Raw genomic sequence first — 13,251 nt, forward strand, 5'->3', positions numbered from 1 at the left:
ACCCCCTTACTGCTTCTACATGATTCAAGAGGGTAAGCTGCAGCCATGTGCAGCTAACCTCTAAAAAAGCAAAGGGCTTTGGCAGTTTGCTTGTCTGGAGCATTCCGGTATGTGTTAATACAATGCCAAGCAGCAATGGTCTTAGAGAAACAATTGCTGCTGCTGCACAACAAACTGATAAAGTTTAACGTTTTACAGTGAGAGAGATTTGAATGCTTTCAACAATCCTAAGTTGAAAGCATTCAAGACCATTGCTAATCTTCTCAAGAGTGGATGTCCCAGCACATTCACCCTAAGATCAAACAATGCAATGCTCAAAGAAAAAAAACAAGAGCTACATGTCAGACCCTACAGGCCTTAATGATCATGTTAAATGCTAAAGTCCAAGAGAGCACAATTAGAAGAAGACTGAACAAGTACGGTTTTCTTTGAAGGGGCTGTCAGGAGAAACCACTTCCGTCTAAAAACAATGTGGAGGCACTATTGAGGTCCACAAAACTGATCTAACCAAAGTCTAAACAAACCACAAGACATCTGGAAAAATGTCCTATGTACAGATCAGACCAAAGTGGAGTTGTTTGGCCTTAATGTCAAACAGCATTACTGAAGCACACCAGTAAATCTACATCAGCATGACTGAAAAAGAAAATTAGCAAGGTTTTGGAATGGTCTAATCAAAGTCCAGACCTGAACCCAACTGAAATGCTGTAGAAACCTTAAAAGAGCTGTGCATAAGAGAATACCCAAAAAACCCTCAAAGAACTGAAGCAAAGTTGTAAAAAAGAATGGACCAAGATTCCTCCACAATGATGTGAAAGTCATACAGCACACAACCGCTTCAGGTTATTTCTGTTTAAGGTGGATCCACAAGGTGCTACAAGCTAAGGGTTACTTAGTATTGCCCGCATGATTTTTTTTTTTCATTTTGGCTTCATTTTTGTTAAATAAATAAGGGCACGGTAAAAAAAAAAAAAAAAAGTTATATGTTGTTCTTTGTTTGAGGTTGTTTTTGCCTAATACTGAGACCTGCTACAATGAGATTATTTTTATTTTGCCTTTAAACACACAAAAAAGCATAGAATTAAACAAGGGATCATGAAATTTTACACATGACTGTACACCTATGTCTCTAACAAAGTTAAAAAGTCATGCAATTCCTGGCTCCCATTTATCGGCCATCTGACTCCAGCGTTAGGAACTCGTTGGACCTGTTTCTAAGCAGATTAAACCGTAACGGTTCAGCACTTAAAAATGATTTTAGAAAATATTGATGTATTATCATATAATTTTTATCATTGTGTAAATTTACTCAGTAAAATGACGGCATGTGTGATGACTAGAATGGAAATGGCGTGGCAGAGCCAAACAAAACAAACAAAATCAAATCAAATGGAGAGTGCAGAATATTTGTTTATTCAGTTTGTTCTTAAATTTGAGTCCACAAATACAAGGGGAAGGGCTTCCATTAAGCGGTGTTAATTAAGGAGGATTGTAAGAGTCCTTGAGTGACTGGGGGCCCCTTATAAATGCTGGGGCAGTTGAAAATGTTGGCTTGTTCAAGGGTTTAGGGTCTAGTATATTACCCTTTTAAGAGACCAAGAATGTCTGGCAAACAGAAAGCTATCAGGACAGCTCAGTGGGTAAAAAGTAAAGTAAGAACATTTTTTATTCTTACTTTACATGTCTAATAGACGTTTACCCACGGCTCCACCTGCATACATCTAGCTAATGATGATCTGGGAATCAAGTGAAGATATATAATTACCTCACTGTATGACAGAAAAGATAATGATGACAATACCTACTGTAACAGTAGTAGCGGTACTGGAACAACACCAGCCAAACAGAATTAGTATATATACAATATACTATACACGGTTGAAACCAGATATTTACATACACTTTAGAAGAAAACAAAAAAAAATCTGTATTTATTGTTTTAGATCAATAAATATTAACATATTTTTTGCATTTGCTAAATTTTAGAATCGAGCGAGAAATAATTTTTTATGTTTTTTTTTATCACTTTCATCAAAAACGTATATGTATAGATAAAACGTATATGTACTACTCATATTTCAAGACCTCGCTTGTTTATCAATTTACAATTTATTAAAAAATTTTGATCGTCTTGCAAAACACTTGCATACCAGGTTACTCGCAATCCAAGGCTTTACTGTATATAAATACTGTATATATGTGTGTATACAGAAAAAATACATACTTCAGAAAAAGAAAATCTTGTGCAAATTGCTATAAGTTTTATATTGATATATATGACAATATTAATAATATTATATTAATGTAATATACATCATACTAAATTTATTTTTCTGAATTGTGAATCAAAAATTTTAGCTGACTCTGTATGTTAATTCCACATATACTTTTATGACGGTACTGATAGAGTCCTATTTGACGTTCAGGGTCTTTGAGTTTCCTCCAACTCTCAAAAGCATGCCACTAAATTGTTCATATTGGCTTGCCTTAAGGAGAGATGTAAAAGTGCATTAAATTCTAGAATGGATCCACAGCAATCCTGTTCAGAATAGGGCACACTCTTTGAATAAATATGAACAATTGAGCTGTTTTTGGAAGAACAATTTTTGGATCCTTAGAACATGCTTCTGAAACATTTATGAAGATTATTTTAAAGAACTGTGATGCTAAAGAATGTTTAAGGTTTAAGTGCATCACTTGTGTGATGGTGGTGTTGGTGTGTTTTGGGTAGATAGATTATGGATTATATCTAAGATTATTTGGGTGGATAGAGTCCTTGTTCTTTTTTGTTGTTTAACGGTGGTTGGAATCCAGCGAGGGTAAATTTACTAAAAACTGTAGGTCTTATTCTCCCTCATCTTTCCAACCTCTTAAAGCTGATTTTTCAGACCATCCTTCCTTGATCTTATCCTATTCATATTGCTATTGTTGTTTTGCCTTTTCTCCACACTATACCTTTCCCCTCTGACTTTGACAATTTGATATTAACCTCAACATCCACTTTTTTGGTTGCTTTTTTTTGCCAACTTGTCCACCCGCTCCCGTTTCCTCGGACACCTGAATTGGCTGGGACTCACAGGGAAGAAACATTTTTTCCCTTGGCTAACTATTTGAGCCAGCCAACTAGATCTTATACACAAGAGGCTAGTGGTTTCTGGCTGTACCTGTACTAATAATTGTACAGTGCCTTGCAAAAGTATTCATAGCCCTTGAACTTTTACACTTTCTGTTACATTACAACCACAAACGTTGATGTTTTATTGGGATTTTATGTGATAGACACCAACACAACGTGGCACATAATTGTGAAGTGAAAGGAAAACGATAAATGGTTTTAAAAAATAATAACATATGAAAATAAATATATGAAAAGTGTGGCGTGTGTTTGTAAAGAGTTACTTTACTATTACTCGGACACCCTAAACTAAAATCCAGTGGAACCAACTGCCTTCAGAAGTCACCTCATTAGTAAATACAATTTCACTTCAATTCAAATACACTTTATTTATCCCCAGGGGGGCAATTTAAGGCACACAGAGAGAGTTGTACAGAAAAAATCAAAAACCACAAACATTTATTGCAACTCAAGACGTTTCGGTGGAATGAGAAGGACCAACATCAGTGCAAATAAACCACTGATAATAAAATTAAATTGTAAATAGAATCCACCTGTGTGTAATTTAATCTGCGGATAAATACGGCTGTTCTGTGAAGCCTTCCAAGTGACAAGCCATGTGGAAAGCAACAGGTTCCACTGGAATTTGGTTAGGGGTATCAGAGTGAAGGGGATGAATACACATGCACTCACACTTTAAATATATTTATGGTTGGAACGTGACAGAATGTGGAAAGAGTTCAAGGAGTAGGAATACTTTTGCACGGCGCTGTACTGTCAGTGCCGTTTCTCTGCTTGCCGCCATTTGAAGTCTGACGTGACGTAACGTGACGTAACATGACACGAGCGCCTCCTAGAAGAAGGTTTCGGCATGATTTCCCTGTTTGCTTTATCGTCTAATCTGAAAGTGATTATTGTTGGTGCTTTCATGCTCACTACTATAACTATTACTATTACTATTACTAATGATAATCATTTAGTGGGTGTGGCGGAGGGAGGGGGGAGTCTGTTCAATCAGTCCAATCTGGCAACCCTGCTCTCTGTCAGATCCGATCAGATCAGAAGGGCTTTAATGGCGTGGATGTTAAAAACATTACATTGTTGTCAAAGCAATTAGTGAAAAATAATAACATTATAAATAACTGCACTTATACACATTATAAACATATTATATATTAAATCTCTCTCTCTCTCTCTCTTACACACACACACACACACACATACAGTACATACAGTCAGCCCCCCTCCACCCCCCTTCTCCTCTGTGAGTAAATGTTACTAGTGTACCCAATTTGTCCAACAACACCAAAAAAAAGACAGAAATGGCGGACACCAGGAACGACCCCGATGGAGCACAGGGACACCAAGACGAGAAAACCCTCCCCGAATAATGCCCTCGCCGCCGCCGCCGCGGTGTAGACTCCCAGGGCAGGGAGGAAGCGAGCGGAAGAGGAGTCCCTCCTGTGGTTGCCAGTTTGGTATCATATCCCGCATAGTTTTTTTTTTTTTTTTTTTTTACATATATATAAAAATGTAACATCTAAATGAGAAATTTCTACACCGGATATATATGATCTGTGTTCTAATTTTTTTAACGCGATTGACATCATTTCATTTAATCCTCTGTGTACTATAGTTTAGTTTAATTTAATAGTAAATATACTTGATTAAGAGTTAATTCTGATCTGATCTGGCAACCCTGTCGAAGACGCAGTAGCAGCACTGTGTTGTCTGGCATTCACGAGCACGAGAAAAAAAAAGACAAGCAGCAGCAAATGAGTGTGTTTTGCAAACCAGAACAGATCAGAGCCTGGCTAATCGTATAAACGTAAAAAATAATAATAAAAACATTTTTTCTTGCAAATGATCGGACACGGTTATGAAGAAGGATATTGATTTTTATATGATTTTTCTTTTTGGACGCTGCGTTGAAGTGAAACTACACTGGGCCCTGAGGAGGAGGAAAAAAAAACTTTCCATCTTGTGTGGAAACATTATTGGACATGGCTTTGACGTCTCGCTCTGTGAAACGGGCTCTTTATTAAGGACAACGAGAAGTTGGCGGATATTTAGGAGTGTCAAAGGAATAAGGGAAGAAAGAAAGAAAGAAAAGAGGAGAAAGAGAGAAGTTTGTCAGCGTGTCATGTAAAGGCTCGCGCGCTTCTCAGTGTTATTTTGGTATTTCTGTCGCGTGCCAGATGTGCGCGAGACCGCGGTTAGCTTCCATGCTAAAACGGTCGATTTTGCCTATTTCCCTCAGTTTTTCCTCTCTTTTTTCCTCCATTTTCCTCTCGTTTTAAACCATCGTTTTCTTCACTGAATAATCGCGTCGGCGTTTTTACCCCGAATTAAAGGGGTTTTCGATCTTTTTTGAAGGAATATTAAGCCCTGATAGCCGGAGTGGGAGTTCAGGAAAGGACGCGGCTGCTCGGTGGGAAACAGGCCCCTCTTTTGCCTTCAAACCCCCAGGAAGGAGGGAAAAAATGGCTAAAAAAGGCTCAAACGAGGAGAAATACCCCGGTCTTCAACTCGTACTCGGCTTACTAGACGGCTGTCCTGTTTAAAAAACCACACAATATGCGATTAAGGTTGGTTGAATAACTAATACAAAAGTTTGCTTATTTTTAATTCCTCAGTTAAAAATGCAGCAATCTCTTACTATTTGCTATCCGAACCTGTAAACGCTAAATATGAGAGAGCACACGTATTTCACGGCGTTTGACACGCAGAGTGGAACGTGAAATTCCGTCATACTTTACAACCCCCCTTACCCCCCAAAAAAGAAGATTTTTTTTGTGTACACTGGTGATAAGGGCATGGATTAAATAATCAGACATATTCAGGTGGGGGGGAAACGATGTGTTTTAGTGAGAGGAGGGCCGGAGAGGATTCACGACGTTCGAGCTTGGAGGAGAGGAAAAGTGCCCCAGCGCCACCAAGCCTGATGGGATCCGAGTGCTGACGTCATCCACGCCTGGATAATGGACTGCTCAAGAGTCTGAGACGGTCCATCACACACACGAGAGAAAGAGAGCGAGAGAGCACATAGAAAGACGTCTGGTTTGGTCTGTTCTGGGCCTGTATTTTTTTTTCATTGCCCCTGGACTGCCTTCTCTCTTCCATTTCCCTGATTATGTGACAGTCTTGTCAGCGAGAACTTGTTGTCATGGCATCCCCACAGCATCCACATCATCCTCATCAGCGGTCGGTGAAAAACACTGAAGTTAGCTGTGACAGCAGAGGAGGAGGCGTGAACGTCCGCATCAGCGACGCCCACTCGCAGAAGCGTGTTTCTGTAGAGCAAGAGCCTTCGAGCTGGGGCGGAAGTGTCAGCGAGCAAGGTCCGACGGGAAGCGCCAAGCCTTCTAAGTACAGCATCTCGTCAAGCTGCAGCTCGGGCGAGTCTGGGATCCGCAGGCCGGTGATGAGCAGCTTGCGTGCCCAGCGGTCAGTTCCGCAGCTCTTCGAGAGGTCGGCAGCGCAGTGCTGGGACCCCAAGTTTGACTCTGCGACGCTTGAAGAGGCGTGCAGGGAGCGGTGCTTTCCGCAGATGCAAAGACGCTTCCGCTATGTGCTTTTTTACTTGGGTGTAGCCACGCTGCTTTGGGGGGTGTACTTCGGAGTTAACCGTTCCAGGTGCGAGCCGACCAGCTTCTTGCTTCCCGCGGCAACCTTCCTCATCCTGTGTCTCCTACTCCTTTTGTTTACCTTCTCGCGGCCTTATGTCTGGCTCTATAATCAGGCCTCGCTGCTTCTTATTGTCATCACAATTTGTATTACTCTGGCGCCACAAATGCAGGCTTCTGATTTTGCACGCTTATCATGGCAAAGAGCTGATAATCGGACACTACGAGAGTATCCATGTATCTCCCCGGTGGGGACGTTTTCTCTGTGCATGGAAGTCCTGCTGCTGCTCTACAGTATGCTCCACCTGCGCCTTTATGCCTCAGTGCTGTTGGGCCTCCTTTACTCTGTGCTTTTTGAGATGCTCGGATGGATTCAGCTAACCCAGATGGATGGTCAAGACATGAAAAACTGGTCTGAAGTTCGAGAGAAATCGTTGCAGTGGCTGGCACCTGGGAAAGTACTTCTCCACCTGTGTGCTCACGCTATTGGAATTCATTTGTTCATCATGTCAGAGGTGCGTGCACGGAGCACCTTCTTGAAAGTTGGACAAGCCATCATGCATGGGAAGGAGCTGGAGGTGGAGAAGGCGCTGAAGGAGCGCATGATCCATTCTGTCATGCCTAGCCTGGTGGCCGATGAATTGTTGCAGCAGGGCGATGAGGAGAGTGAGAGCTCCGGCAAACGCTACAGTGCCGGGACTTGCTCGGCTTCAGGGTCCGGCGCCGGCGCCTCGTCTTCCAGTCCTAAGAACAACAAGCGCAAGAAGACGTCGATCCCTCGTGGCCAGATCATCTTCCGGCGTTTCAACATGAAGCGAATGGAGCCTGTAAGCATCCTCTTTGCTGACATTGTAGGCTTCACGAAGATGAGTGCGAACAAATCAGCGCCTGCCCTGGTGGGTTTACTGAATGACCTGTTTGGCCGTTTCGACCGGCTGTGTGAGCTGACCTACTGCGAGAAGATCAGCACGCTGGGCGACTGCTATTACTGCGTGGCAGGGTGCCCTGAGCCACGTGATGACCATGCATACTGCTGCGTTGAGATGGGACTTGGTATGATCCAGGCTATTGAACAGTTTTGCCAGGAGACGACTGAGACGGTGGACATGCGTGTCGGCGTCCACACTGGCACCGTGCTCTGTGGCATTCTGGGAATAAAGCGCTTCAAATTCGACGTCTGGTCCAATGACGTTAACCTGGCTAATCTTATGGAGCAGCTTGGTGTGGCTGGGAAGGTTCACCTGTCCGAGGTCACCGCGAGCTTTCTCGACGACCGCTATGAAAAAGAGGATGGCAGAGTGATGGAGCGCGCCGGGCAGACCGTCACTGAGCAGCTGAAAGGTAATGCGCGTTTGATCATTAACTTCCTTTGACAGCTGTGTGTTTTTGTGCGAGTTTGTGAAGTGAGTTTTTTTTTTTTGCTGAACTCAATTTCTAGTCGCTTTCGTTATCCTGAGTTGAAACGTGTGGTAAAATAATTTCTCGTACATCGTCAACACATGATAAAAATAAGTTTAAACACCTTCTTCTTCTGTCAGGGCATGCCCTTTTTACTGTCTGGGCAACTACAAACCTGGACAGCGTTGGCAGCTCGCCTCGCATCCGTGCCCTCTGTGTTTGCATAGTGTGTTACGATTAGGCTGAACATATTTGTTTGTGATAGCAGCTGATAAGAAGGAAAACTAGACTCGCTATCACCTGGGAGTTTACATTGCTCAAGCACAGCTCAGTCCAGGGTTGGTTTTGAAAGCCACCACGAGATAAATTTGACTTCGGCTAAAACTGAGACAATTCAGGACGACAATGAACACGGTTAATGATGCGTGTAAACAGCTCTATTGTTAGTCCTGATAGCATTGCGCAGTGTCACGGCTTCCTTACTATCACCAGCCACTATATAAAGAGCAGGGGACATTTAGTTTTGATTTAAAGTCAAATTGACTGACTTAAATAATGTGCGTGTGTGTTTTGATAACCTACAGCTATGTGCATTGCTCTTTTATCCAGAACTAACTTTATAGATCTTGTCTTTCTCATGTGTCTCATTCAGTCCAGGACGATGGATTAAGAGATAAGGATTTGCAGCAAGCACGATTTTCGAATTTGTGTCTTTTGGTTTATCATTCTCTCAGATTACACGAGGAGTGATTCGGGATGTGTTAATCGGATAACTTGCATGACATGTCTTCTGTGTCTAAAGACCTATGCAATGATATTTATGGTACAAGAATTACACCCTGAGAGGGACAGCTTGGTGTGTGTGTGTGTGTGTGTGTGTGTGGAGCATAAGTCGATCAGTACTTTGCCCGGCTGTTTCCCCTCAGTGATGACTCACCACTCCTTCTCCCTGCATGAAGGACTTGAAGCTGTTCTTTCTACTAGAATGTTACAGCCATAATGTCATAAGAGACTCAAACTAAAGCAAGAGGACTGATTGTGCGATCAATTGATTAATTGTTGTACACATTTTTACCTTCTATCTTAAATACATTTCAGTCCCTTATTTAAAAAAAAAATCTAATTTCACAAATTGAAGTGGGAAAACTCTGATGCTATATTGTCTTTGCAGTTTCCTTTTAAGATGAATCATGTTTTTATAGCTTGTGAAATCGACTCCAAGGCTTCAGGGTTGAGACAGTGCAAAGAACCGGTAAAACGATCTTCGCCTTTAAGATTGTGTTTGGTCATTTTCAACCCATCCTGTTGTCCTACAAGAGAGATATTTTTGGTGCGAATACCGCAATATGATGGACAGGAATGATAACTGTATATCTACTACGAAACATAAAGAATGTAGGTTTATTGGCAAATTAACCTCAATTTTTTTTTTTTTTTTTTAACTTTTAAATTCTAGATTCATATTACAGGCCTTATACTGCATGTCAGTCACATATACAAAGTACTGTCCTTAACCCCCTCATTTCTTTCTATCGTCTAAACCTCTAACAATGTTTTTGTCTCCTATTTTTAGTCCAGTACTGGTACCTCAGCAGCTTCAAGTGTTTTGTTTTTGTTTGTTAGTTTCTTAAGCCACACAGTGAACTATGAATTGTTTAAACCATTAAAAACACACCTAACTTAAAGCATGAACCAGTAAGAAACAGGTGCAGATGATCAGGTTGGTGATTAGTACACTAGTGATGCTGAATGCTGGATTGTGAGTAGTTGGAGCAGATGAGAATTTTTTTCTGGCTTGTTGCAGTAAATGGTTTTCCCCATTTCTTTTATTGAATCTACATAAACTTAAATATGAAGATTAAGACCTTTTTCCATACTGAATTTGTGATGCCTTAAAAAAAAAAACAATAAAACCCCATAACACTTCACACTGATTTACTAGTCTTGGAAATTTGGTTCGTTCTTGTAGTAAAAGCCACCCCAGGGTGGTGCGTTCCGACCTGTTGAAGCTGGGTTTTGCATGCACGTGCACAACTCAGCAGGCAGTAACACTCATCCTGTTCCTTGCGTAAAATTTGAATTTGAGATCGCTAGAAGTTAGACTGCTTGGCAGAGCCAAATTATCCCTGTGTGTCTGGTTGCAAAAGAAGCAAAACATTTGGTGTTATCAGGAACTGGTTAAGTTGCTAAACATGTCATTAAACTTTGTCGTAAAAGGTTGTATTAAATCAAAAACATTGACCTTTGTTTACTTATTGATAAAAACTTAGAGGGCTGGTACACAAAAAAGAACTTATGGTAGGTTCGAGTGTGACATGAGAGGAAACTAGGGAACCTGATCATTACTGGTGCTGAAAACCAGTTTAGGATAGTACATAGGATAGAAAGTAACGTCATTTATTGCTGAGCTGTTGAAGTCTATAACATTTATTTCTTTTAGACAATTAGCACAGATATTTCTGATTACTGAGATTTTAATTTGTATATTAATTGCAAGTTTCTAGGATAAATCAAGAACTTCTTCAGTTCTTTGCTGTTTTTTTTTTGTTTTTTTTTAAAAGACTGTTGTAGTCTCACTTTTAAAATAAATAAAAATAATTAAATAAAGGCTTTGTCCTGGCAGAAATCAGAATATTCTTGTTGAGGTCTTGTCCAGATATTAACCTGTGCTCCGTCATGTCTGTAAACCTGGGTTAAGTTTAGCCTTCTTGTGATTTCCACTGGCACAGTTTTCATCCTTGGTGTTTTATGTGATATAAATAAATGCACAGGCATGAATTTAGTAAAGCTTTGTGTGTGTCTAAAGCTTGTGCAAGACGGAATAACGTTTCTAGCAGTTGCAAGACACGGCCATCTACAGTATATGCTGTTTTCCCGTAGTTTCGGGAGTCTCTGTGAGAACTCATTTTTGTTCCTGGGGGCATTCATGTCACAGGGGGGGAAAAACTCATTTACACACGGTTTCCTCCCAGTAATTATGTCTGATGTCGGTAAATCAGAGCTGTAGTCCGAGTAGACGTCAGAGTATTTACAGCCTGAGAAGCTGATGAAAATGCTCAGGATGTGAACTGAAGTGTACATTGCTTTGGGCGTCTGTCTGTCTGTCTGTCTGTCTGTCTGTGGGGCACCGAACTTTCCTACAAATGGCCTCCAGCATGCTGCCAACCTGCTCAGTTCACACGACTGTCTCAATCTGGAAGGTGTGAGTGATGCCTACTAAGCATGCACGCGCGCACACACACACACACACATATATGCAGTGTGGCTACTCGTAACCCCGTTCTGAGGTGGATTATGTCACCGCCTGCCTCTTCACTGCAAGGTTATTTCTGGCATTTTCCTTGGACACTATTTGGCAAGTGAATGTATTGAAGGCACAGCTGTGTGTGCTCTCTGTGTCTGTGTATAGTCCATTATTAGACCACTTGTAGGAAGGGAAGTACAGTAAGTTACGAACTTTCAAAGATACAAACTTTTGTTTGCACATGTTCAATCGCGGAAGATGGATCACATGTCTGGCCTACATTGTCACATTCGTGCACCCCAAGAAGTCCGGAAGCAAGCGCAAAAATCATGTCAATGAAGCTGGTACTGCTAAGAAACACCAAGCAATAACAAGACAAAAGTGCAAATAATTCTTTCAAAGATCGTGGACATTGCTCGTTCTTTTAACATAAATTGTTCAACCATCAGCACGATTCTAACAAATAAGGAAAAGATCATGGAACATGTTAAGTTTATACTGTATATAGCCAATTTTATCTTGCGAACAAAGGGGACTTACGAACGAGCTTTTGCAACGGAACTTGTTCATACGTCGGGGACTTACTGTATGTACATTTGGGAAAACAGACATGTAAAGCCAGAAAGTATTGAAATCGTCCTTAGCCCTTTTTTTTCCTTTCAGACATCGTCTTGCCAGTCATATTGAGGTTATTCACACAGCTGTAGCTACATTTATCTACATTCTGGTCAGTTTTGTGAAATTCGGAAGAACACATACGAATTGCTGGTCAAGCTTGCTGGAATTCTGTCCCTCTGCATCGCGCAAAGCTTGTGAATTATCAGTGTCTGCCTTTGGGAACTAATCTCATCAGCTTGTTTCCTTGCCTGTTTCCTTCCGCCTGTTTTACTGTAACTCATGTAACTCGGCTCTGCTGCAGCGCTAATGTTTCGTCTGCTCCCGAGTGTATCTCAGCAACATGGCCGAGTCCGCATCGAGCTGTGCGCACACACACGCACACAGCATGCATGAGTGATTATATGAATGTGTATAGTGCAGAGCGAAGACATTCGCAAGTGTTTTGCAGATGAAGCCATGATGAAGCCAACAGCATTTTAAAGCCTAATCACAATAATTATGAATAAACCTTATGTCTGGGGTGGAAATGATCTGTATCAGTAATGAAATTTAAATGCAAAAAAAAAAATAATACTTCATCAAGCACTTTTGTCTTGCCATTATGGTGTAAAAACATTAATGCCTTTCCCAGTAGGGGGTGGTGTGGCCTCTGTATCTGTCTCAGGGTGTTTTCACATTAGGCACAATTGATTTGCACCATGCCCTGGAACGATTGCTCTCCCCTCCCTACTCCCCCTCTGGCTAGCGTCCACGTTATTTCTTTTTTGTTCTCTGTATTCTGGTACGTTTGGGCTGTATCTATCGATTATTTTAGTAATCGAGTATTCTACCAAAAATGTAATCGATTAATTGAATAATCGGATAAAATGTACTTTTGCTTAATTCAACAGCAATTTAAAATGTATGAAAAGATTAATTGGTTTTCTTTTTAGAATTTTTTTTTTTAAGTGCATACATTATATCAAAAATAAACATTGTCATTATTTACAATACAAGGAATAGCTTAAAGTTAAATAAGATGAATTAAGTGCATTACAATGCAATACATCCCTTTTTTAAATCCTTTTCTCAAATGCGAAACCTAAAACAAGGTATTTCAAATGACTTTAAGTATCAAAAAAACTAAAGCACACATTTAAATAAATAATTATACAAAAACAAGTTGTGCAACTTAACTTTTAAAAACTCAAAGTTTTAGAATCTACATGTAGAATGTACAGCTCAGGCATAACATTACTGACAATTTCTGT

General features: G+C 40.7%; 2 protein-coding genes across 2 annotated transcripts in view; both read left to right on the forward strand.

Annotated features, from left to right (window-relative positions):
* Nucleotides 1–13,251, forward strand: part of LOC128518710 (sialoadhesin-like) — a 1,187,000-nt gene that overhangs the window by 909,405 nt on the left and 264,344 nt on the right. The gene's annotated exons all lie outside the window — the stretch shown is intronic.
* adcy9 (adenylate cyclase 9) overlaps nucleotides 4,848–13,251 on the forward strand; it is a 30,341-nt gene continuing 21,937 nt past the window's right edge. Inside the window, exon 1 of the mRNA XM_053491670.1 lies at nucleotides 4,848–8,082. Within this exon, the coding sequence (XP_053347645.1) occupies nucleotides 6,282–8,082 (1,801 nt within the window). The 5' untranslated portion in view covers nucleotides 4,848–6,281. The remainder of the gene's footprint in view (nucleotides 8,083–13,251) is intronic.

This window comes from Clarias gariepinus, chromosome 3 (assembly GCF_024256425.1).
Source record: "Clarias gariepinus isolate MV-2021 ecotype Netherlands chromosome 3, CGAR_prim_01v2, whole genome shotgun sequence".
NCBI classification, from domain to species: Eukaryota; Metazoa; Chordata; class Actinopteri; order Siluriformes; family Clariidae; genus Clarias; species Clarias gariepinus.